The sequence below is a fragment of the Hemiscyllium ocellatum genome, chromosome 12 (genome assembly GCF_020745735.1).
Source record: "Hemiscyllium ocellatum isolate sHemOce1 chromosome 12, sHemOce1.pat.X.cur, whole genome shotgun sequence".
In the NCBI taxonomy this organism is placed as follows: domain Eukaryota; kingdom Metazoa; phylum Chordata; class Chondrichthyes; order Orectolobiformes; family Hemiscylliidae; genus Hemiscyllium; species Hemiscyllium ocellatum.
The window spans coordinates 75,976,986-76,004,764 of NC_083412.1; the positions used below are offsets into that span (position 1 = coordinate 75,976,986).

Sequence of the window (27,779 nt, forward strand, 5' to 3'; positions counted from 1 at the left end):
GGAAGGTCTAAGGTCCTTGTGTGTGCCAAGGTACAAGTGTGTATCAGCCTGGGTTCAAGCATTAGTGTGTAGTGAAGGTTGCAATCAATGAACTATCCGCAAGTCACCTCTGTATTGCAGATAGTAAGCCCAGCAAAACCAAACAAGACAACAACATGACTCTCTCCCACTCTAAATACTGGAATACACTCACAATCAAATGGAATCAGAACTAGAATCTCAATGAACCTGTAAGATCAAGAGTCTTAAAATTGACGGTTCACCTTTCAACATTAATGTTACCAGCAGCCTCCTCTGTAATGGTAGCAATGTTTATAAGATTATACTCCACAACCAACGCTCTGAAAGCTAGTGCTTCCAAATAAACCTGTTGGACTATAAACTGGTGTCGTGTGATTTTTAACTTTCCATTTATGAATTAATCTTGATGCAAACAACTGAGGAAGAGGGTGAATAAAGAAGGGGAGCCAGTTTTTCCCTCCTCACCTAGAAGTTCGATCATATGGGATATTCCATTTGGAATCCTAATAAATTGGGAAACTTTGCCCAGAATCTGAGTGTAACAACTGACTCCTTAATCCCATTTCCCAAATCACATTTGCCAGGTCCCTCTTCATACCCTTATAATTACCTTCATTTATGTTAAAAGCTCCAGTGTTATGCCCACTCTTCTCAATTACAAACAGAATGCAAATTCAAACATGTTATAATTCTGCTACTGGAGGACCCTTTACTATGAAGCATCCTGCCTCTTTTCATATTAGAAGGTCTAAAATAGCCTACTGTCTGGAATGTGCTGCTTTAGGAAACTATCCCATAGGCGCTCCAGCAACTCATCCTTTAGGTTACCTTTGCCAATCTGATTCATCCCAACTGCATGCAGGTTAAAATCACCCATGATTATTGCCTTATACTTCCATGAATTAATATTTATGGAATAGCCTGCCATATAGAGTGTGAAAGCACTGTTGTTTCTTATACAACAGTCTAATGTTATATAATGAGGGCTGCAAGATCTTTCAGGATGGATGAAGTAAAATAAGCAGAAGGCCTTTGGCTTCCATGTTTATCTCGTTATACACGCTTGTATCTCACTGGCACTTTGTTGCGCGTACAGCTGACTGTATTTCCCCAGCTAGTCATGCAGCATAAGATTTTTCTACCTTAATGCGCTTCACAGACATAATGTTTTCGAAAAATATTTATCTATTTGAAAGGAAGACCTTTTTGCCAGTCTGTTTAGCATGCTGTAAATAATCATTAATCAGCACAAATATTCTCAGACATATACCAATGCTGACTCCACAAAACACTATGGTGAATTTTAAAAATACATCCCTAGTTAAGTCCCACTGAAAGAATTTACTCAGGGAAATCAATCTGAGAGCAAATGAAAAGCATGCGTAAAGTATCCTTCTGATACATTTCTGGAAACAAAAGATTATTGTTATTAATATTATCATTTATTCATGAAAGATCGAGTGACTATCTCTATGAGCATCAATGTCCTCCAGTGTTTCCCAAAAGAGACATTCTTCCTGTGTGAGCTTAAAGAGGGCACAAAATGATGACTATTGTAAATCATCATCAATTGGAATGTCATTTTCATTAAGAAGGTTTTAGAAATTGCATTCAATTTTTACTCAATGCATTTTCTCTTCAAGTCATAGAGTCATACAGCACGGAAACAGACCTTTCAGTCCATACTGATCATAATCCCAAACTAAATGAGTCCCACCTACCTGTTTCTGGCCTATATCCCTTGAAATGTTTCCTATCCATGTATTTATCCAAATGTCTTTTAGAAGTTGTAATTGTACCCAGATCCACCACTTTCTCAGGAAGTTCATTTCACATGTGATCCTCCGTGTGCGTAAAAAAATTGCCCCTCATTTCTGACTTCAATTTTTCTCCTCTCAACTTAAAAATGTGCCCTCTAATCTTGAAATTCCCCCCATCCCAGAGAAAGTACAACTATCATTAACTCTATCCATACCCCTCATTATTTTATAAACTTCTATAAGGTTGCCTTTCAACCTTCTACACTCCAATGAAAGAAGTCCCAGCCTATCCAGGCTTTCTTTATAACTCAAATCTTCCACAGCCAGCAACATCCTGGTAAATCTCTTCTGAACTCTCTCCAGCTTATTAATAGCCTTCCTATAACTGGGTGACCAGAACTGAATGCATTATTCTAGAAGAGGCTTGATCAATGTCATGCACAACCTCAGCATGAATTCCCAACTCATATACTCAAAGGAATGAGCAATGAAGGCAAGCATGCCGAACGTCTTTTTAACCATCTTGTCTATATGTGATACAAACTTTAAAGAATTAGGCACCTGCACCCCTAGGTCCCTCTGTTCCACAACACCACCTAAGGTCCTACCATTAATTGTATAAGTTCCACCTCTGTTTATTAAACCAAAATGCAATATCTCACATTTATCCAGATTGAACTCGATCTGCCATTTTTCATTCAAGCATTGTGAAGTTGCAACATGTTTAACAATAAATGAATGGAAAGCAGAGGTAGAGACATTCTTGATGAAGAGTTTTTGCCCAAAATGCCGATTTTCCTGCTCCTTGGATGCTGCCTGACCTGCTGTGCTTTTCCAGCACCACTCAAAGCTAGACTCTGATCTCCAGCATCTGCAGTCCTCACTTTTGTCAAGGTAGAGACAGTAATCATTTCATCCTGCTAGGAATTAGCATATGTCCACAGACGGTTGCTAACATCCCAAGTGTTTTGATGTCCTCTCTACGATGTCCTTACACGTTGTCATAGCTATGGGTTTCCTGCTCAGTAAGTTTGTGTCATGCAGAAGACACACAGTAAGGAATGATGATGTAGGAAAATTACAACAGGCAGAGACAGCAAGCCTCAGATCTAAATGCGCACACACATTATATGTCTTATCTGTACAAGCAGACACATGCGAAACTGGCAAATAGCATACTATCCCCATGATAATCAATGGCATCTTATTGTTAACACTCCTGTGACTGCAAAAAAAAGTATGTTGAGTTTCTGCTAGATTTCTGATTGTTTCGAACTAAAGGCATATGCTTGGCAGTTGAAAAATTGTATTTTAGAATATTCTCACTGCGATTTATACACCTACTTTCCCTGCCACTGATCAGAATGTAAGAAAATTCATTGAGCATGCTCATTTGCATCACTTTTTGTTCGAAGGGTCAGTGGAATGAACAGGGGTAAAATACATGCCAGCAGTTGAACCAACAAGAAACTTTGCTACGTCCTTTCAAATTCACAGTTCAGCTTGTGGCATTAAATAGAGCCGTGGACCCCCAAAGACCATCAAGGTCCACCCAGACAGTAGGGAAACGGAGTCTGGTGGCACCCAGAAAGAAAAACAGGCTGGAGTGGAGGAGGCGGCAGCCAGCGGAGAGACACAGCAGCTGATCCTAGCTCTAGCTGGGCAGATAGAAGCAATGGAGGAGGTAGTAATCAAGAAGGCAGAGGAGTGGATCCCTGTTATAAACAGGAAAAGAAAATCCTGCCAGGACCCCAGAGCCTCCCAGCCAAGGGGGAAATGACAGCTGCACAAGGGAGGGATGGCCAGCTCTTCAGATGTGAAGACGGGCGCAAGGAGGGTCATCACCAGAAGAAGAGACAGAGCACTGTAAGTGAAGAGGAGAGCATTTCCTCCCAACCAGGAAACAACAGACCCATCCCCCCACCCCCCGAGTCCACCCTCCACCCAGTGAGAACCAGAGGGTACCCACTGCCCCATAGCAACAGCTACAGGTAACTGAGAGCTATGATCCTCTGACAGTACCCCTGTCAGACACAGAACTGGACGGTGCAGACCCTTGCCTCGGCTCAACGACACCAGAGTGGGTAAATGACCCCAGTGAGGAGCTGGACAGCTACCTCAGCCCTGCGAGGGTCCAGCAGTTTGCGCTCACCAGGAGGATGCAGACAGTCACCCCAGAGACAGGACAGTCAAATGGACAATGGTAACCCCATAGACTGGGGGTTAAAGAAGGTTCCTTTGCTATCGTATAACAGAGGGCCCACTGAGTAGATGGGTTCTGCTGACGCCTCAGCTAAATACTAAGAGACTGGATGGTTAATAAACAGAACTGTAACTACAATAACTGTAAATTTGATTAATTCAATCTGTTCTCTGTAATGTTAAGACATGCAATGTACATATATGAATGGCATGACCAATTGTATAGGTACCAAAGATTTTTTTATATGAATAAAGTATATTTTGAAATATAAAGTAAAGGTCCATGGAGGCCAGGTAAATGCTAATTAAGAACCTAAAATAACTACGGATGTTGGAAATCAGACACCAAAACAGAAATTACTGAAAAAGCTCAATAGATCTGGCAGCATTTATACAGACAATTCAGAGTTAACATTTTGGGTCCAGTGACCTTTCCTCAGAACTGATGGTAGATCAAAAAATGTTTTTTTAATGCAGGAGATAGGGTGGGGAGAGGGGATAAGGAGTAAATGATAGGTGGGGATTGAGCCTAAAAAGAGAGAAGAACAGTTGGACAGACAAAGGAGTGGATCATGATCTGGCTGGGAGGGTAACTAGCTATTAACAAAGACTATTGATCATGAACAATGGGTTGTGCGTAATAGCAGAACTATGTGATAACAAGGCCTGATGTGTGGGGGTTGTGGTGAGGACATGGGACATCTCAAGCCCTGAAGTTGTTGAACTCGATATTGAGTCCTGAAAGCTGTAGAGTTCCCAAGTGGAAAATGAGATACTGTTCTTCCAGCCTGAGCTGAATTTCGCTGGATTATCGCAGTGAGCCTAAGACAGAGATGTTGGCCAGGGAACCAGGTGGTGTGTTGAAGGAGCAATGTTTCTAATATATGTTCATAAGAACAGCAGGAGTAGTGAGCAGTTTTGAAGGCAAAACAACAGATCCATAGCCACAAAGGAATGTACATTTCTCAGTCACTCTAGCTAAGGAGAAATTACTGCTTCCTTATTCCCCATCGTCTGCAGGCTGGCAAAGTGAAATAGCACGCACCTCTCCATCTTGCTCCCAGAAGCAGTGAGCACTAGCATAACCTTCATCATCTTAAAGCAACACATTCACAACTAAACTTTCACAAATTAATTTTGGTTGAGGGGACCTCCAACTCCTTATTCTATCCAAAAAGTTACACTTCTTCGTGAATCCACACCTGATGTGCACAACCCCTAAACACTTTCCATCATATTAACATTGTCACACCCCCATATCTATTACTTTACCCTCCCCACACTGTTAGCTATTTTTTACTGCTCCATTGACCATTGACACCTATGTCTTCAGTTGCCTGGGTTCTGAAATTGCTTCTGTATATTTCTCAGCCTCTATCTCTCTCTTTCTTCAGCCTTAAAGCCTATATATTTGACCATGCTTCTCGTCAACTGATCTAATTAATGTTCATGTGGCTCAATATCATAACCTGTTTTAAAATTGTGAGAAGACTCTAAGATCTGCTGTCATGTAAAAGAACAAGCTGTCATGCTTTCAGGATGTACAGGAGGCTATTTCAAAATGAGATGGGTCCACAATACATCATTCAGAGGACAAGAAACTTGTGGACTTCTCAGCACAATAATCTGTCAATATCAAGTCACCAAATGTATTCAAGAAATAATTTTTTGGAAGTAAAAGATGTCAAGAAGTATAAGGAAAGAACAGGAGTATGATAATGAGATAGAGCATCAACCACAATCACGTTGACTACTAGAGTGGGTTCAAATGGCCCACTCCTGCTGCTACTTTCTATGGTTCTGCATGATACAAATGCAAATTATTATTGTTGTAACTACCTGCCTTACAATTATTTATTTATCCCTTTGTGAAATGCGGTGGTGTACAATACTCACCAAAGGCAAGCAACTAGATGCAATCTCCCCATCAGTAAACCAAGCATCTCCTTTTGGAGAAGGCTCGGCAGCTCTTGAGGGTCCAGACAATCCCTTCCGTGAGAGATGTTGATGTTAATGTCAAGTAACTAACTGAGCAACAGCATCACCATCTTTGTATGCCACTGAAATACCATGTGATCACATTCCCTACTGTTTTTGTCCTCCCCAACCCATAATCCCAAGCATTCATTCACCCTCACCTTCTACCCTCAATTGCTGATGAGCCACCATATCAATGAGCATGACAGAAGGAGGAACATCATGGTGCTGTAGATAATGGTGAAAACTAAACTACGCAATACTCTCATGTGAATAATATTCCTATCCAACCAGGACAGTGACCCATACCAGATTTCATCATTACTTATTCTTGGAAAATGATTGACTTATTATGGATTGTAAGAATGATTTTATGCAAGGGTGAACTTGTCTCACAAATGTGATCGTGATGTTTGAGGAAGTAATGAAGATGTTTAATGAGAGTAGGACAAGGGATAGTGTCTATATGGACTTTACTAATTCATTTGACAAAGTCTCTCATGGTAGGTTGGACCAGAGGATTAAGTTACATGGGATCCAAGTTGAGTTGATAAATTGGATTCAAAATTGGCAGATTATTCAAAGCTGAGAAAACATTAGCTCTCAGTTTTGTCTGTATTCAAGGGAAAAAACACTTCACAGTTCACAGGACAAGAATTGAGGAAAAACAGTTAAGTCAAGACTTCAGCTTGGACAGGGGAGGAAATTGGTCTGAATTTTGAGTAACTGTATAGTGAAGGTGTTGGGAATTATTTTGGGATTTTCTTTTAGATGGGATTTTCATTTAGAAATTTCAAATTATGACTAGATAGCTTGGTTTGCTTTGTTTTTATTTATTTTGTGCAATAGACTTCTGTTTTATTATTAAAACCAAATATTCAGAATGTTATGCTTATGTTTCAGTGAAATACTGAATTAGAAACAATACAATCTATCAGGCCAGATTGCATTCTGGAGTGTGACTTGACCAGTAGCAAAAACAACTTGATCATAGCACTACCTATCTGGAATTGATTGGCACATATTTGAGGACAGCCTCCTGGGAACTCACTGCGAGCAATGGCCCAAGAGACTGGCAAGTTGTATTATCAAAGTGACAGATTGTTGCACATGTGTACAGGCTGACTGCCATTCCGCGGTTTCAGTTACTTGCAGTTTACTGCGGCCCGAACATATTATCAGGAACATTTTAGCACCAGGGACCAGGGGCTGCCGGGAAGTTAAATTTCCTGCTTAAATGAATGGGTTCACTCCTACCCGCGGTTTTGAGTTTCCGTGGTAGATCTTGGAACAGATCCCACACAGGTACGTGGGAACTACTGTATTCACCTTTCAAACATATTATGTTTCTGTGGTACTACTCAATGACAGAATGTAGTTCATTCATAAACAAGATATTTATGTTCAATTGTGCTGAAATAGATGTGAGAAAATGTGTTACGTTACAAAACAGAAGAACAGACATCCTTAAAAAAAGTGAGCTTTCTTGTTTCATAGTTTGGAATGTAGATCTGCTCACTGAAGAAATATCATGAAAAATAACTTCATATTGATTTTAAGTAAGTCATACCGGATTTGAAATGCTAATTATATTTCTCTTTCCAAAAATGTCGTCAGGCCTGCTGAGTTTCTCCAGTGCTTTTTGTTTATATCCTGATAAATAACGTCAGTGGGCTGAAGAGTGTCAGATGGAATTTAATTGAGATAGATGTGACGTGTCGCATTTTGGTGGGTCAAACCAGGGCAGGAATTACATAGTCAATGGTAAGGCCATGGAGGGTGTTATAGAACAAAGAGATGGAGAGGTACAGGTTCATACCTCCCAGAAAGAAGAGTCCCAGGTAGACAGGGTGGTGAAGAAGGCTTTTAGCATGCTTGCTTTCATCAGTCAAAACACTGAGCAAATGAGTTGGGATGTTTCATTGCAGCCATACAAGGCATTGGTAAGGCCATATTTGGAGTACTGGTTACCCTAATATAGAAAGGTTACTATTAAACTAGAGCATAGAAAAGATCTACTAGGGTATTACCTGGACCGGATGGTTTGAATTATAAGGAGGGGTTGGATGGGCTGGAACTTTTTCCTTGAGCACAGCAGACTGAAAGATGACCTTACAGCGATCTATAAAATCATGAAAGGCATAGATAAGGGAGATAGCCAACAGCTTTTCCCCATGGGCGGGGAGTCTAAAACGAGATGGCACAGGTTTAAGGAGAGAGGGGAAGGATACAAAGAGGCATTTTTTTCACACAAAGTGGTGTGTGTCTGGAACAGGCTGCCAGAGGTAGTGGTGGAGGTGAACACAATGTTGTCATTTTAAAAATATTTAGATAGGATAGGTATGGAGAGATATGGACCAAACGCAGGCAAATGGGAATAGTTTAAATTGTGAAAACTAGGCAGCATAGACAAGTTGGGCCAAAGGGCCTGTTTCCATGCTATAAACCTCTATGACTCTATTTCAGATCTCCAGTATCCACAATATTATACTTTTATATTCAGAACTGATTGGACTGCTTATTTACCAGCCAGTTTAAACACCAAGATTTTACACTGGACATGAATTATTGGAGCTTCTGCCACATTTCACAATTAACAGGGGAGGGAATTTTTTTGGAGCCTAAATGGTGAAGGTTCTGGCAAGATAGTGGCAGAATCACATGAGAAACCTTTGAGGACTACCTTGATGACAAAAGCATCTGCTGAGCACATGGCAAATTCAGTGCTAGGCAGCAAGGTGTTGCTAATTAAGGGAAATTATAATTTCAGTGCTAACATATATCCTTCAAATGCTGCTGCACGGACTCCTTGTGCTTAGCCACAGACTATCTTGTATCTCCACCCTGTTCACTCACTCACTCTGAGCATCACTGCGTCCTTGCTTTGCATTGTTCTTGCCTTCTCCTTATAACCCCTCAAAAAGAGAAAGCAGGCTCACGTACTGCCCTGTCGTTTAGCACAGTCGCAGAATCAGGAACCTGGTCAGTGGTCCTCCGCCTTCGCTTAGAGGGTCCTGGCACAGCAAGTCAAGAGCTGCCTCCAGTACTTGTTTAAGGACTTGGACATGGTCAGTCAACCACCCAGGGCAGTCAGGTTCAGGATGCTGCCCTCATAAGGAGTGAGGAGCTAAATGTTAAGAAGCCCACTACCCGTCTTGATTCATTCTGCCCTATGGTGTGCTGTTTTTCTCCTACAATGAGAGAGAGGCAGGTATTGCGGAAAGACAAGAATAGATGGTCTAGCTGTTACTGTTGAAGCAAGTGGGAAGGTGAATTGAGCAGGTGAATAGGCAGTGCAGAGTGCTGTCAGGGTTGAGGTGGGTGACAGTGAGTGTGGAAGATACTGCTGGCAATACTGACAGCATGAGCATTGGTGGGAGCTGGGAGTTGTAGCAGAAAAATGGTGAGTGTGAGGAACACAGTGAAGATGGCAGCACTTACACTGGCCGAGTAGGGAACCTTCTTCCTACTTTGTTGTGGATTCCTCCAGGGGGCTGAGAGTACACTGACCCAGGTGAACAACCTCACACCAGGCTGACTTTGTCTGGTGTTGCTGCCTCTATTCCTGATCCTGGGAAAAGAAAATGTCCAGCAAGGCACCACCCCATTCCTGCCTACAAAGAGTGGCACCAATACCCCCTGTCTGCCAAATGTCAGGAATCATGTAGGATCCCTCCAGACTGACAGAGCTCATCCAGATACACAGTGGCCTTATAAAGAGGGTGCAAGAATACCTCTCTTTCCACTGAGAGGCAAGTGTTAATGAGGCACGTTTTGTAAGATACGGCAAGAAAACATGCTGGGCCTCGAGTGAAACATCTTCCAAAAAAAAACAAGCTGCAACTGGCACGTGGCCAAGAAAATGTAAGGTTCAGCCCCAAGAGGCAGTTGCAAGGAAAACCACAACCTTCCTCTGGTCAGTGACTTTGTGTAACACAGACCACGCTACAGAGCCTCATTCTTTCATATCAAGATTATCAGCATTTTAAAAATCTGAATCGTTCCATTTTCGTCTCCAGTTTTATGAGTCTTCCCTTATAAATCAAAGTCATAAATCCTAGAACTATCCTTATCGCTAGTCTCTGAATTCTACCCTTTACATGATTCTTTTCAAGGCAGACTGCTGGAAGTTATACCCTGAACAGTGATCAATGCAAGGTTAGCATTACTCATTTTGAGTTATGGTCAAAAGCCCTTGACATAAAGCCCAGTATATAATTAATATCATTGATAGTATCAAGCCAGAATGAAGTTATTAACAATACATGATCAATTATTACACCATTGCTATCAGATAATCTTCACTGCATAGACTTTAATTTAGCTGCCAGCCTAGACAGTTTGGATGAAATGTCTATTATCTGCATGAGTTATGTATCGAGTAAAAAGTGAGGTCTGCAGATGCTGGAGATCAGAGTTGAAAATGTGTTGCTGGTTAAAGCACAGCAGGTTAGGCAGCATCCAAGGAACAGGAGATTCGACGTTTTGGGCCAGAGCCCTTCATCAGGAGTTATATATCAACGATATGTCTGCTTAAATATTCTAAATCTCTTCTGGTCAGTCTCCCACCTTCTGGCCTTAATAACTTACAGCTCCTGCAAATGGAGGACGTGATGCCTAGTCATATTATCACTAGGCCATTAATCCAGAGACCCAGGTAACGTTCTAGTTCTCAGGTCTGAATGTTGCCGTGGCAGGTGGTAGAATTTGCATTTGCTAAATGTCTAGAATTTAGGAGTCTAATCATGATCATGAACTGATTGTCGATTGTCAGGAAAAACTGCTGTCCTTTAGGGAAGGAAACTGCCATCCTTCTGTGGCCTGACCTACGTGTAACTTCAGACACACAGCAATGTAGTTGCCTCTTAACTGCCCTCTGGGCAATTAGGGAGAGTCAATGAATACTGGCCTGACCAGTGAAATCACATCCTGTAAATGAACAAAATAAATGCTGTTGCTATATTTTATTTGCAAACTGTGATCTACACCCAACTCTGATGGATTAAGTTTAAGATTCTCATTATTGGGTTTCATCGCTCAATAACATCATCCTTCCTCTCACTGTAGTTAACGGGGTAAGATATGTCAAGAAAATTGATAAGGCTTCAAGCAGAAATTCCAAAAACCCCATGTAATTCAGACATAGGCAAAAAAGCTCATGATTCAACCCTCAACTTCTAGAGAGCATGAGTAGACTTTGGCTGAAGATCTTTTCACACTGTACTTACTTTTCATTTTTGGACATTAAAATCTTGTTTCAGGTGTGATGTTAAAGATTATGTCACTGTGGTTGAGAGTATCTCATGGAGATCAGTTAGCTCTATTGGCTAAGAGTCTGGTGCAGAGTGATACCAATACCATGAAGTTCAAGTAGATCATGGAAACTTGCCTCTTTACCTTGTCCTGTGCCTTATGCAGACTGGCGCTCTTCAAGTGATAAATCCACTTATCTCCTTCTCATAAATGGAGATGCCTTTGATCCTCGTGGAGTAAATATAATTATTTGAGACCATTTTGTTGAATTCACTGCCAAGACCCCCACAGCAACAATATAATACAGGCTAAACTAACATCCAGTTCTGTCTGGAGAAATAAGATACTCTCCAGATTTATTAATGGTTAGCTGCACTAAATTAAATTATTTAGGGTGATGTTTACTGCCTGTGTTTAACAAAATCAGTTAGGTGTGGTTGTTAAATTGATAGCAAGATGGTTTAGGGGACCTAGATTTTAAATATTTGTTGATTGTAAAATTAGCAATCAGAAACTCTAAATGACTAAAATGAGATTAGTGTTTAAAAAACTAATAATCACTCATTCAGGTAATTGTACTAACATTTGCATCAGCTTTTGCAGCTACATTGCTCATTGCTTTAACTAGACAAGCTAGCACGAGGGTAACATAAAGGGTAAAACCTTCAATTTCATTTTATTCCACTCAACTCAGGACAATACAGTGGTGCAGTGGTTAGCACTGCTTTCTCACAGCACCAGGATCCCAGGTTTGATTCTAGCCTTGGGTGACTGTCTGTATGGAGTTTGCGCATTCTCCCCATGTCTGCGTCGATTTCCTCCCGCAGTCCAAAGATGTGCAGGTTAGGTAGATTGGCCATGCTAAGTTGCCCATAGTGTTAGCTGCATTAGTCAGAGGGAAAGGGGTCTGGAGGGGTTACTCTTCGGAGGGTCGGTGTGGACTGGTTGGGCCGAAGGGCCTGTTTCCACACTGTAGGGAATCTAATCTAACTCCCACTTACAATTGAAAGACAAAAACAATGCTTCACTAAAATAGGAGTTGACTCAGAAAATTATAGACATGTATGACTGTACCCATGAAAAGTGCTTCAATGCTTGTTGTGAATCAAATGACATCTGTAACTAAACTCAATAGAACTTGGTCCATTGTGTGAAAGACTGAAATATACTTACTGTGCAGGTGAAGAGCCTGAGCGTGACATCAACATTAGAATTATGAAGAGAAATATCATGAAGACAGCGAGACCAACCCAGAATGCTATTACAATGGAATCTGGAGGTGGAGAACAACAATTAGATGAAACGCACCATCATTTGAAGTAACACAGCAGTTATTACCCTGTCAGAAAACAGTTGTTAATGGATATTACTAAATAACAGACTCAAAATTTCATGTAAGGTTAACACTTAATTGAAATTTGCTCTTCACTCGGGATGAAACAATTTTCTGTATGTATGTACACTGCCAGGGATTTCAGCACGATTACACCATCTGAAGAAATTACCTTTGAGACGTTTTAGCTGCACTTAAAAAAAATGGTTTCTCATCTTTGGTCACTTACAACAGGGGAGAAACAGCTTTTTGTGGGTCTACTCCTGTTGAAATCAGTGACTGAGAGGCATTGGCTTCGTGATAATGTCCCAAGGACCTGGGTTCAAATCCTGCCACGATAGACCTCAATTAAGAGTGTAATGACAATCATGAAATCATTGTCAATTGTCAGGAAAAATGTCATTTAGGCAAGGAAACTGCCATCCTTACTTACCTGGTCTGGTCTGTGACTCCAGACCCACAGGAGGATTAAGAAAGCAAAATAAACAAGACAAGATGAATAAAGTAAAAACATAATTTTTTGTTCTATCTCCCAACAGTAATTTTCAAAGACAAAAAAAATCTTTTGAAGAAAGATTTAGCAAATGGGCAGGAGAATCATGAAACTTAAAGGGACCAATCTTACATTTTTCTGATGAGTTTAGTGCAAATATATCAGATCATTTCAGAAGTTTTACATTGTTTAAGGTATTAAAATAGAGTCCTAGAGATGTACAGCGTGGAAACAGACCCTTCAGTTCAACCTGCCCATGCCGACCAGATATCCCAACCCAATCTAGTCCCACCTGCCAGCACCCGGCCCATATCCCTCCAAATCCTTCCTATTCATATACCTATCCAAATGCCTTTTAAATGTTGCAATTGTATCAGCCTCCACCACATCCTCTGGCAGTTCATTCCATACATGTACCACCCTCTGCATTGCCCCTTAGGTCTCTTTTATAACTTTCTCTTCTCACCCTAAACCTATCGCCCTCTAGTTCTGGACTCCTCTACCCCAGGGAAAAGACTTTGCCGATTTATCCTATCCATGCCACTCATAATTTTGTAAATCTCTATAAGGTCACCCCTCAGCCTCCAACGCTCTAGGGAAAACAGCCCCAGCCTGTTTAGCCTCTCCCTGTAGCTCAAGTCCTCCAAACCTGGCAACATCCTTGTAAATCTTTTCTGAACCCTTTCAAGTTTCACAACAATGGTGATTCTCCAGGTGATATGTCATTTTTATGCAACTTCTGAAGGAGCAGGGCATCTCTGATGGTGACTGCCTGATTGAAACAATCAATTGTACTCCTTAGTTCATTCCTTGGTGCCATTCTTCCCATTTTGCTGAAGGATCCACCTCTGCTGCATCACTGATAATGATCACGCAATAGTTTTGCAATCCCAGGAATTTTCATCCCCAGTGGCTTAGATTCCCCAGTGCAAAACATTTGAATAATGAGAGCAAATTGAATAGAATTAAAAAAGAGTGCCTTCCTGGACTGATTAGAGGGGTGGGTAATAAATACGTGAGGGAAGTAAGTGTTTCAAAACCTGTGAGGGATGAAGGGGGAAAAAAGCCTGCCTGCGAGATCTGGGTGGACAATATGAATAAATGCATCTTGTTGAGGAGAAGCATGGAAAGGAGGGTGATACAAATTCAATGGGAAACAGAGGATGACCAACTCCATGGATTACTGAGTGGAATGGTGCAATTTCATACTGCTGATATTAATTTGGGAATTTCAAACTTCAAGGTCACCAATACGTTTGGTCAGCTAATGTCCAGTAAGATTAATTACATCCGTGTGGCACAGTGCATAGCATCTCTGCATCTAAGTGAGAAGCTTTGAAATCAAAGAGTAAAAAGTGAGGTCTGCAGATGCTGGAGATCAGAGCTGAAAATGTGTTGCTGGTTAAAGCGCAGCAGGTCAGGCAACATCCAAGGAACAGGAAATTCGACGTTTTGGACAAAAGCCCTTCATCAGGAATCCTTTCCTGATGAAGGGCTTTTGCCCGAAACGTCAAATTTCCTGTTCCTTGGATGCTGCCTGACCTGCTGCGCTTTAACCAGCAACACATTTTCAGCTTTGAAATCAAATCCCACTCCATGTCTGCATGGCTACAGAAGGTGTGTTCAAGACATGATCAAACAGGTTAAAAGTATCAGCTTGCAAATCTTTTCCTTTCAAGCCAAGGGCAAACAGTAACAACATGAAACACTACTGAATATCCAAGTGATGGAAAGAAAGTTGGACACTCTACCATTATAACCATAACTCAGGTTGCAATTTCAATGTTAAAGATGCAGACATTGTTGCAGCAACTCATACCCCCTGAGCAAATTGTAAGAAAATTTTAAACGTTCCCCTCTGACCTCTCACCATCCTTACTTGGAAATATATTGATTATGTGGAGGAGCCGGTGTTGGACTGGGGAGGAAGAAGTTAAAAATCACACAATACCAGATTATAGTCCAATACGTTTATTTGAAAGTACTAGCTTTCCGAGTGCTGCTCCTTCATCAGGTAACTGTAGAGCAGGATCATAAGACCAATTTATAACAGAAGATCATAGTGTCATGCATGCAATTGATACAATATATCGAACAAACCTAGTTTATTGTTTAAGTCTTTCATCTTTTAGAATGGGTTGCAGGTTCCTTGCAGTAGCATCGTCATTCAGAATATAATAGACTACTGCAAGGAAGTATACTGATAACTGAGCAACCAGGAAAACTATAGACAACTACCGGCCAACCCAACCAAAGAACACACCCGTGAACAAAACTGATTAATCAAGACTTTTGATTCGGTTCTTCATAGTACCCTGCGCACTCTTATCCCACGTACTTCTCGTGCAGAGGACCCCTACCGCCTTCTGAAGATACACAAAGCCAACTTATCTAGTTGCCCCATTGTGCAAGGCAACGCGACCCTGTGTGAGAACCTCTCTGGCTATGTCAACATCTTGAAACCCATTGTACAGAGGACCCCTAGCTTCTACCATGAGACTACAGATTTCTAACAGAAACTCAGCACCACTCAGCACCCACGGACTAGTTGAACCAGGAACATTCCTCACCACAATGGATGTTTCGTCACTCTACACCAGCCTACCCGATGATAACAGCATCGTGGCAACAGCCTCAGTGCTCAATACCAAGAACTGCCAATCTCTGAGCATCATCCTACAACTCAACAGCTTCACAATGTTTTCACCTTTGACAACCAGTTCTTCATCCAAACACACGGAACTGCCATAAGAACCAAATTTGCGCCCCAGTATGCCAACATTTTCATGCACAAGTTCGAGCAAGACTTCTTTACTGCACAGGAACTCCAACTAGCACTGTACACTAGCTATATTGATGACATTTTCTTCCTCTGGACCAATAGTGAGGAATCACTGAAACAACTACAGAGTGAAATCAACAGGTTTCGTCCTACCATCAGACTTACCATGGACTACTCTTCAGTGTATGTCTCATTCTTGGACACATGCATCTCCATCAAGGATGGGCACCTGAGTATCTCACTCTACTCCAAGCCCACTGATAACAGCATGATGCTACACTTCTCTAGCTTCTACGCTCAATGTATTAAAACAGCCATCCCCTATGGGCAAGCCCTACACATACACATGATCTGTTCAGATGAGGAGGATCGCAAGAGACACCTAAAGGTGCTGAAGGATGCTCTCATAAGGACAGAGTACGATGCTCGATTCATCGATCACCAGTTCTGACATGCCACAGCAAAAAACCATAATGGCCTCCTCAGAAACAAACACGGGATGCGAACGATAGAGTACCCTTCGTAGTACTTCCCGGGAGCAGAGAAGCTACACCATGTTATTCACAGCTTGCAACACATTATTGAGCACCTCGCCATGAGCTCACATACATCCCTATTTCTCACCTTTAAACACCCATCAAACACACCATTGTTCGCAGCAATCTGCCCAGCCTTCAGGACAGCATCAACCAAAACACCTTGCAACACTGTCAAGGCAGTCACTGCGAGGCATGTCAGACTGTCGGAACAGATACCAACATTACGTGGGGACACCACCCACCATCTACACAGCAGGTACTCATGTGACTCAGCCAAGTAGATGCTACAACAATGGATGAATGAACACTGCGCTGCATTACCAGATGGGGTGTTCCCTCCCAGTCGGGGAACACTTCAGCGGTCAGAGGCACTCGGCCTCGGATCTTCGGGTGACTGTCCTCCAAGGTGAACTTCAGGAGACACAACAACACAGAGTGACCGAGCAGAGGCTGATAGCCAAGTCTGGCACCCATGAGGATGGCCTCAACCTGGACCTTGGGTTCATGTCACACTACAAGTGACCCCATACATTATACAGACAGACACACACACATACGCACACACATTCTTACATACTTATGCAGACCCTCTTTCATACACACACACACTCTCTCAGGCACACAAACCCATGAGGCGCGCACACACGCAAATCAACAAACTCACACACACAGATACACTCTCTCTATCTCTCCTTCACATATGCGCGTGCACACGCATACACACACAAACTCACCCCTTAGGCTTGTGTGTGTATGTGCATTTGCAGAATTGTAATTGCAGATACATTCTATTTTGTTCAAAAAGCACACAGTATGCAGGCAGTTAATGCAGGCAGTCAATCCTTGTAATATTTATTATAATATTTATTAAATAACTACTTAGGAAATAGAACCAGTCTGACCCAACATTGGGAAACCGACAGACTAATCTCACAGCTTTACTGAGCTGAGCTGAGATGTCACCTTTTTTTTAAGAACACTTCAAGTAATCTTGAGAATGTGATTTGAAAGAAGTGCTGGAATTTACATATTAATGAACCGAAACCTGCAACCAATTCTAAAAGTTGAAAAACTTAACAGCAATCTGGGTTTGTTCGATATATTGTATCAATTGCATGCGTGACACTGTGATCTTGTGCTATAACGTCGGTGTCTTATGACTCTGCTCCACAGCCACCTGATGAAGGGGCAGCACTCCGAAAGCTAGCACTTCCATATAAACCTGTTGGACTATAGCCTGATGTTGTGTGATTTTTAACTTGGAAACATATTACCAATCCTCCCTGTCGCTGGATACAAGTACTGAAGTTGCATTTAGGGTCTACCTACAGCATGTGGGCTGCAGCAACTCCAGAAGGCTGCACATCACCATCTTCTAAGTTTCTTCTTGTATCTAAATGTAAACCTCAATGGCATTGTGGAACAGCTAATAAATAGTGACCAGCCAGCAACGCCCATGCCCGGTCAGTGAAAAAAAAGGCCACGAGGAAAACATATTAAGTACTCCGCAATGTATTAATTTCACAATGCCAAGAGTGTGGTGCAGGTCAGGCAGCATCTGAGGAGCAGGAGGATCGACATTTTGGGCATGAACCCTTCATCAGACTTCTGCCTGAAACGTCGATTCTCCTGCTCCTCGGAAGCTGCCTGACCTGCTGTGCTTTTCCAGCACCACACTCTTGACTCTGATCTCCAGCATCAGTAGTCCTCAGTTTCTCCTCATTTCACAGTGTGTTAGGAAACTAATTCTCACAGCTGGATTTCTCTTTACCACTTGACTCTGACAGCGTTTCATTCTTCATGGAATTCAGTTGAAACTTCACCCGTCTATTCTCAGATGCACTGTTGAGCACAATACGTGACAAATCATGCTTTTTTTGCACCTTCATGAATTCCACTGATTTGATTTCACGTCATTTGCTTTTAATCATTGCTTTGCTTTGCAGTGTCAGGAATAATTCAAAACACCATTGACAATTCACTCTGCTACTACTTTCTGTGGAAAGCTTTACCAGTTGCTTGTCTCCAAACTAGTGAACTGTAAGACAATTATAAACAATGAATTGAAAGAAAAAAAGTGATTTTTAAAAAACTGCAAATACCACAAAAGTACAAGTCAATGTGCATTTGCAAAGATTTCAACTTACGGACAAAAGAGCTTCCATAAAATCCCGACAGTGTGGAAACAGGCCCTTCAGCCCAACACGTTCACACCAAACCTTCAAAGAGTAACCCACCCAGACCCATTCCCCTACCCTATTACTCTGCATTTACCCCTGACTAATGCACCTAATCTACACATCCCTGAATACAATGGGCAATTTAGCATGGCCAATTCACCTAAACCTGCATATCTTTGGATTGTGAGAGGAAAGCCATGCAGACACAGGAGAATATGCAAACTCCATATAGAGAGTTACTCAAGATGAGGATTGAACCCAGGTCCCTAGTGGTGTGAGGCAGCAGTGCTAACCACTGAGCCATCTGCTTCAGAATTAGTGATAGTGGACAAGGCACCTCAAACAGTTAACCATTATTATGCTCTATGCAGCAACAATTTGCTTGCAGTATAACAGTATTACCAGTATAACAGTTCAGAAAGAAGAACATTTCAGCAAATACATTAGAAACGTAAGGCTAGCTTTAAAGGTTATTTATTCAAAGTTGACCATACTGTACAAGATTGTAATACAGTCATGGAATGGAGTAGATAATATTAGGACAGATGATAGCCTTGATGTGTACAGTCACAGCTAATATGATAAGCGTTTGCAATTGTAAGGAAGACCACTACATAAAGATTCTAAATACTTTTGAATGTTACTTCCTTAGAAACCCCAATTCCTCGTCCAGTTAATCCCAAAATTGGTCAAATATTTTAGGGCACATCCCCTCAGGAAGAAGGGAGGTTGAGAGTGGAGAGATTGCGGGCACTCCAGAAGCAAGGGTCCAAAAAGCTGATTAAGGCACGTTATTTAAATAAAGCGAAAAGGCCAGAATTAGGAGTTGCACAGTAAAGCTGTGCCATCAGAGCATGTTCCTGACCCTGGAACTAACTCACATCAGTCCTCCCTCCACTTTCAAAACTCACAGATTAAATAGCGGATAAAACAAACGTTCACGTTAACAAACATTCGCAGTACCCAGAAAACCTTCCGGTTGACAAATAACTGAGACCATCGCTGTCTCTTTCAATTAGGTTAAACAATCAGTTTACGGTATGAGATGAAAGTTTGTAATTGAGACGGTACATCTTGTGAGTGTGAGCGTGAGCAATCACAAAGCCCACTGAGTGACACAACGCTCAGCGTGATCTCTTTAGTAGCCCGGGACCTGGCACTCTAACAGAAATATTGAATGGAGACACTTACACTTGTTCGCTTTCAGCCCTTCAAAAGAAATGTCCAATTCGTAATATTCATATTCGTACTCATAAATCTGACCGTTCATCAACGACTCCTCGGAAGAGTTTTTGGACCCTGCCAGGGCTCTAATCTCGGTCATGGCGATATCCAGGCTCTAACAGAGAGGGTACACCGACCGACCGACCAGACACACCATCCAGCGAGAGCAGTCTGTCCCAGTTCAGCTGCTGCTGCTGGTCACTGTAACTCAATCGGGCACTGTGCCTGAAATCCCTGTTAGACTGGAAACTCCCTCTGCTGGCCAGCTCTCACTTTACAATGTTCAATCAGATACATCACGGAATTAACCCAGAGAAATGTGACCGCACGGAAAGGGGCCATCCAGCCCATCGTTTTACTCTGGTTGATTCAACGGGCAGCCCGCTCTAACCTCACTTTCCAGCACCTGGTCCGTACTGTCTCATGTTATAGCGCTTAGTGTTTCTTTTCAAAGACATTTTGAATGTACGTTACACCTCTCTGACTAGGTTAAAAATCACACAACAAACAGGTTATAGTCCAACGGGTTTAATTGGAAGCACTAGCTTTCGGTGCGTCGCTCCTTCATCAGGTGGTTGTAGCGGCGTTCGGAAAGCTAGTGTGCTTCCAATTAAACCTGTTGGACTATAACCTAGTGTTGTGTGATTTTTAACTTTGTACACCCCAGTCCAACACCGGCATCTCCAAATCATCTCTCTGATTAGAATCTGCACTTAAAAATTTGCTTTTCACAGTATTGGAAAATAGGGCAAGGAGCATGCAGTTCAGTCCCAATCTATATCATGGCTGATCATCTACCCTCAATGACATCCAACCAGCACAACCCAATATTCCTTAATGGCGGCACATCAAAATCTAGAAAAGTGTTAATCTCTGACTTGAATGACTGAGCTATGAGAACTGTCCAGGGTACAGAACTCCATAGATTCATCTTTGAGTGAAGTAATTTCACTTCCTCTCAGTACTAAATGCTTTACCATTATTCTCAGAGTTTTCTCTGGGCCTAGATCACATCTATCCTATATAACACTTTAGTAGCTTTTTAAAAATTTACAATTTCATATGATCATCTGTCATCCTTCTGAACTTTAGAGAATACAGGCCTGGTCTCCTCAATCTCTCTCATAGGAAAGATCCCATCATCCATGGACTTAGTCTGATGAATATCCACTGCACTCCTCAAATGAAAAATACATCCTTCCTTAAGTAAAGAAGCCAAAACTCCATTAACTATTCCGAGTGCAGTCTCACCATGACACTGTACAATTGAGGAAAGACATCTACTCTCCGAGGTGGCTAATAACCACAGTGGCTCTTCTATTATGGTGAATGTCTTTCAAACCAACTTAATCTGTTACCCCATATAACCATGGCTGACTTAAGGTTGATTTGAGTGTAAAATGCCACTGCTCAAGTTTTGTACTTCAGTCCACAGTAATAGCCATAGTTCTAGGTTAATCATTGAAATAAGAGAAATGTTGAAGTATTTTATCTGGCAACCATCAGGATAACACAAGAATCACCAATTATGCTTTAAGGGACCTCTAATTGACTGAGGTATCACCATGGGAAAGTAATGGGGAATGATATGCTCCTCAAACCCTGAGGTAATTCAAAGGAGGTGCAGGGCTGGAAAATATTCCTTCAGCCTGTAGAGACTTGATTCCTGCATATGAATATGACAAGCATAAATAATCCATGTTATGAGCCACTGCTTATCTGTAGTTATTGGTGCACTAAGGATTACTCAGCAATTGCAATTCACTTGCAGAATTGCATCTAACAGACAATATTTTGTTTTGTGTTTTGAAAGCATGGAATGGTTGAATACAGTCTGTTCTCTATCAGTTACTAAAGGGACTTACTGTTTGATTTGATCAGCCAATTATTGGAACTGATATACATCAGCACTGAAATTGATACGCAATGTTGCTCAACTGTGTCCTAGGCAGAATGAGTTTTGGACTGTTAGTAGAAAATGCCATTCATTACACCACTGCACAGAGGAGCCCTGTTTAAACTGTTGCCCAAATTTTTGAAATACTTTACCTTTTCAGGGTAATGTTAAGAAGAGCAGGCACGTTTCAAACCAAAGGTGGCAGCCTTTGGCTTGTTTGTGAGTTTGCACGATATACAGTGAGCAATAGTGCTGATCCATTATCCCTCAGAATAGCATTGATATGTTCTACTACTGCAGCAAAATTGCAGGACGAGCAAATGGTTATGTCCTATTTGCAAGATTGCTGATGAAACCAATCTTATAGCATGTGGAACTATACACACCCTTGTGTGTACAGTGACTGATGAAGTTTGGCTTATGGTAGTCAACAATGTGGAACCCATGGGCAGATTTCCTAACTAGCACATGTGGGAAATAAAAGTGGAATCTTTCATCTAATTGGCTTCCTTCATATTCAGATGATGCCAGCAACCTGTGTCCAGTTTTAATGACTGTATGCATGCCTAAATAAACGCTGTAGTCATAGGATTGCTTCTAAATCCACCACTCACTGACATTTTGGTCAATCTTCATGAACAATGTGTTCTTAATGGAGTAACTCCTAACCTCCTACCTCCTATATATTTCCAGTATGTTGGTGACATATGTACAATCTTTAAACATGCATTCACACATAAAAAATTTCTTATATCTTTTAATATACTTTATACTAGGTTCACATTCACTTTAAGATGAAAGAGATTCATTTAAATAATTGTTTTTAAATTCACCAGCTACAGAATTGGATGTGAAGTTATGCATTGGGATTATTAGTCTAGTGACACAGCCAGTATATAAAAGACAAGACTCTGTTGCTCTCTTCATATCTCGCTATTTGACCTGCTAACTTGGTCCAGCATTTTCTGTTTTTATTTCAGAATTTCAGTTTCTGCAGTATTTTGTTTTTATACCACCATGATACTGTTCCTTTACGGTCAATAAGATATTTTCCAGGTGTAGTCAACATTGCGAATGCAAGAAAAATAGCAGCCAATGGCACATGGATACATCCTACAAAATGCTAATAAAATAGAATCTGGTTTTAGACATTGTTTGGAGGGATGGGAGAGTTAAATGTTCGGCAAAAGTCCTCCAGTCTTTTTCAAAGCAGCCTATCAGATGTCACCTCTGACTGTGTAATACATTGGACATTTCGGCCAAAAATATGTGCACAAGTTCCAAAAATGGAACTTGAAACTTTCTGAATCAGAGATGAGTGTGTTGAACTTTGACACATTTGGGCATTGTATCACAATCAACAATCTTCATCACACAACTTCATGAGAAAGTTTTGCTTGCTTTATCTCAACTACACACATGCTTCACATACTACCATTAACTTTCCAAGGCTGAATTCAGAATCCTTACCAATTTTAGCTATCTTCATCAACTCCCAAATATAGCTGACTAGTTACTTGCACAAACTCTGATACCAGCTCTTTACTTAAGTCATTAAGGCCTGAAGCTAACAGATACTACTTATCATCATTGTAAAATACAAACTTTGGAAGTATTACAGAATAAATAAATCTCCTCCTCTTTCCCAGCTAACTAGAAGGAATTGCCAAGAAAAATGGGAGTGCAAAATATGTTTTTTAAAAATTATTTTGTCTCAAAACAAGCATTTCTTTATGTTTGTAACAGGTCACCCTATTAAAATTACAGTAGCAGATGGCAAGAGAATGTCCTAAGTTTGTAATTATCATACAGTTTAGGCAAAGGTTTGTACTGGGATGGCGTGTTACACTTTTCTCGAGCCAACCATTTTTTTATAATGTAAGTCAGCTTCATGTTTACTTTCCCACTGGATTTGATGGCTTACATTGCAAGAGACAACTTTTTTTGTAAGTCAACACAGCTCCAAGTTTGTTTGTCAATTCCTGGCAGTACACCAATCTATTCTTATCTTTTAAAATGTAATATCTTTTGCTGGACTCATACTGGCTTCTAATGGTTTAGAAATAAACTTCTATTTTGTGAACATTTTACCAGGCTCATGCAGTTCGTCTCAAACACAGCAATGGAGGAGAGCTACTTGGAGTCAAGGAGTCATACAGCTTGGAAACAGACCCTTCAGACCAATCAGTCCATGCTAATCATGTTCCTAAACTAAACTAGTCCCATCTGCCTGTGCTTGGCCCATATCACTCCAAACCTTTCCCATTCATGAACGTGCCCAATTGTTGTAACCGTACCTGCATCCTCCACTTTCTCTGGCAGTTCATTTCACACATGAACCACACTCCGTGTAAAATCATTGTCCCTCATGTCCTTTTTAAATCTTTCTCCTCTCACGTTAAAAATATGCCCCCTGATTTTGAACTCCCCACCCAAGTGAAAAGATCCTTGTCATTCACCTTATCTATGCCGGTCATGATTTTATAAACCACAATAAGGTCACCCCTCAAGCTCATATGCTCCAGTGAAAAAGTCAGAGCCTTTTCAGTCTATTTCCAAATCTCAAATGCTCTGTTCCTGGCAACATCCTAGTAAATCTTTTCTGAACCCTCTCCACCTTCATAATCTCCTTCCTATAACAGGGCGGCATGGTGGCTCAGTGGTTAGCACTGCTGCCTCACTGCACCAGGGTCCCAGGATTGATTCTGGCCTTGGGCGACTGTCTGTGTGGAGTTTGCACATTCTCCCAGTGTCTGTGTGGGTTTCCTCTGGGTGCTCCGATTTCCTCCCACAATCCAAAGATGTGCAGGTCAGGTGAATTAGTTGTGCTAAAATGCCCATAATGTTAGGTGATTAGTCAGAGGAAATGGGACTGGGTGGGTTGCTCTTCGAAAGGTCGGTGTGGACTTGTTGGGCCGAAGGGCCTGTTTCCACACTGTAGGGAATCTAATCTAATCTAACAGACCGACCAGAACTGTTCACAGCCTCCAGAAGAGGTCTCACCAACATCCTGTAAAACCTCAACATGACGTACAGACTTCTATACTCAAAGATCTGAGCAACTAAATCAAGTGTGCTAAATGTCTTCATAACCACCCTGAATACCACTTATCAGAAAGTTAATAGCTGGATCAATTCAAATGGCAAGATCCAGCTGGATACAATTAATAATAGAAGCATGAATTCAAAAGTTGTTTTCAAGAGCGGCCCTCTCTTTATGGCTCAGCCTGTAAACACAACATGCAAAGCATATAGATATTTAACAGCAATGAGTCAAAATACAGAAGGGAAATAGAGGATTTGGTGACATGGTGCAATAAGAACAATCTCTCTCTCAACATTGGCACAACTAAAGAACTGATCATTTACTTTAGTAAGAAAGGAGGAGAGAACAGAACTGAGGTTGAGAGGGTGGAGAGCTTCAAGTTCCTCAGAGTGATGATAATGAACAACCTGTCCTGGTCTTCCCGTGTAGTTGAGACAGCCAAGGTGGCACAACAACGCCTCTTCTTCCTCAGGTGGCTCAGAAAATTTGACATTTCCATAAGGACCCTCTCCAACTTCTTCTGATGTACAATTGAAAGTATACTGTCTGGTTCATAACGGCCTGGAATACCAACCGCTGTGTGCAGGACCATACAAAACTACAGAGAGTGGTGTGCACAGACCAAGCCATCACAGAGGCCAATCTTCTATCAATGGATCCATTTACATGGCTCACAGCTGCCGAATGGCTGCCAACATTTTCAAAGACCCTTTGCACCCCGGTAATGATCTCCTACAACTTCTTCCATCAGGCAGAAGATACAGAAGCCTGAACACATGCACCAGCAGATTCAGGAACACCGCTTCTTCCCCAGCCATTATTAAACTATTGAATGGACTCTCTCACCTCAAATAATGCTGATCTTGTTGATCTCTCTTGCGTGCCCTGTTACCTGTATGCCTCCGTCTAAACTTTCTGTTCTGTACATCCTTGCTTATTATGATCTGCCTGTATGGCTCGTAAACAAAGCTTTTCACTGTACACATGACAATAAATCAATCAATCAATCAGTATGGACTAGGGAGGTGTCAGCTGACATGCCGTTTATGGGGTGATATTCAAAGGTTTCCAAATTGTTGCACAGCTAAGCAACTAAGGAATTCCAATTCAGCCCAACAGGTGAGACAACAATGGGGATTAAATTCTTGTCTGTTCTAACAAACCAAATTACTTTTACTTACAAAAGGAATATTATTGCTCTGATGAAGGGTCATTAACTAAAACACCAGCTGAGATTTGAAAAACTGTGGAAGACCTATATCACTTTTCTAGGCCTGATGCTTATTCCGTTTGAACATTTGTATGGGCAGAGGGACTCCTTTTGGACTAAATGTGGGGTCGGGGGGCGGGGGGTTAGGTGGAGCTGCCCTGAGCAATCAGATATTGGCAGCTTTCCAGTATGAGCAGCTATCAAAGAGAGTGGTGGTCCCTGCTATTACTACCTGGGGACTTCATCAGGAATTAATGATGGATCCCTGGAGGAAGTTATGTGCGGATGAGATGAAGGATGTAGAGAGGAGCTGCCAGAGGTGGGGTGAGGGGAGTTTGGAGGTAAGTGCTTTCCAATAGTAAATCCCTCGATCTGCATAGAGTACCCAACAGGTTTTGCCAGGTTTCCTTTCTGGATGTTGAGACCCTCAATTCTGTGAGTTGAAAATCAGCAGCTGCCTGATGATACAGTGTTAACACATTTATTTTTATTTGATTCTCGAGTGGCGGCAATTAAGTGCTTCAATTGGTCTCTAGGCAAGTAGACATCCCTCAAACCTTCCCATTCTGAACTTGATTGGACACAGCCTTAGAATTAGAGGGGGTAAATTCAGAACAGAAATGCGGAGACATTTCTTCAGCCAGAGAGTGGTGGGCCTGTGAAATTCATTGCCGCAGAGTGCAGTGGAGGCCGGGACGCTAAATGTCTTCAAGGCAGAGATTGATAAATTCTTGATGTCACAAGGATTTAAGGTCTACGGAAAAACTGCGGGTAAGTGGAGTTGAAATGCCTATCGGCCATGATTGAATGCAGAATGGACTCGGTGGGCCAAATGGCCTTACTTCCACTCCTATGTCTTATGGTCTTATGATTGGAAGGCCCACAGAATCTTCAACCCTCCCCCTCCCACCTGATCACATGGCATACCCAATTCTGAATTCACCTGAGGCAGGGATTGAGCATTAAATTCCACCCATTATTTCAATTTCTCTCCACAAATGTTGTCTGAATTGTTGAATACTTCCAGCATTTTAAACTCCCTACAGTATGGAAGCAAGCCCACACCAACCCTGCGAAGAGTAATCCACCCAGACCCATTCCCCTACATTTACCCCTGACAAATGCACCTAACACTATATGCAATCTAGCATGGCCAATTCACCTAACCTGCACATCTTTGAACTGTTGGAGGAAACCGGAGCACCCAGAGGAAACCCATGCAGATACAGGGAGAATGTGCAAACTCCACACTGACAGTCACCCGAGGCTGGAATTGAACCTGGGACCCTGGTGCTGTGAGGCAACAGTGCTAACCACTGAGCCATCATGCCAAATAAAAATTTTCTATTTTCGTCTCATTTTCTAGCAGCTACATTATTTTCCTTTTGTAATTTTCTTTATATGAAATTATTTCATGGCTATATTAGTGTACAAGCATTTAATACAGTTATCTTAAGCCGTCTTTTTCATTGCTTTTTTACAGGGTTGACACGTTTATTTTAAATGCTCCTGGTATTCCATGATATAATGGTTATCTAACTAAAAGTACAAATGAAAAGACACAATGATCCATATAAATTTTCTCAGTCATTCTGTGCCTTCTTTTGATTGGGTAACTATTTGCCTTTTAGTGTCTCCCTCTTACTCATTAAAGGTCATTTAAGGAGTCTGCACTAGCTGCCAGGAAGAAACCTTGCCTGAAGTAATCCATGATGTGGTTAGAAAATTGTAGCCAATGGGTGCCTGAGATTCCAATATTCAGCATCAGCAAGATACATTTATAAAATGATTCTGTCTGTCAAGATATTTCCATCTTGCTCTGATGACAAGACATGATTGATAGTCTAATTTAGAGGTCATTT

General features: G+C 41.5%; 1 protein-coding gene across 1 annotated transcript in view; it reads right to left on the reverse strand.

Moving 5' to 3' along the window:
- Positions 1–19,906, reverse strand: part of LOC132820837 (melanocortin-2 receptor accessory protein 2-like) — a 44,106-nt gene extending 24,200 nt beyond the window's left edge. The window contains exons 1-2 of the mRNA XM_060833180.1: positions 19,732–19,906; positions 12,387–12,486 (exon numbers count right to left, since the gene is read on the reverse strand). Of these exons, the coding sequence (XP_060689163.1) occupies positions 12,387–12,486; positions 19,732–19,864 (233 nt within the window). The 5' untranslated portion in view covers positions 19,865–19,906. The remainder of the gene's footprint in view (positions 1–12,386; positions 12,487–19,731) is intronic.
- Between the last annotated feature and the right edge of the window lie 7,873 nt (positions 19,907–27,779).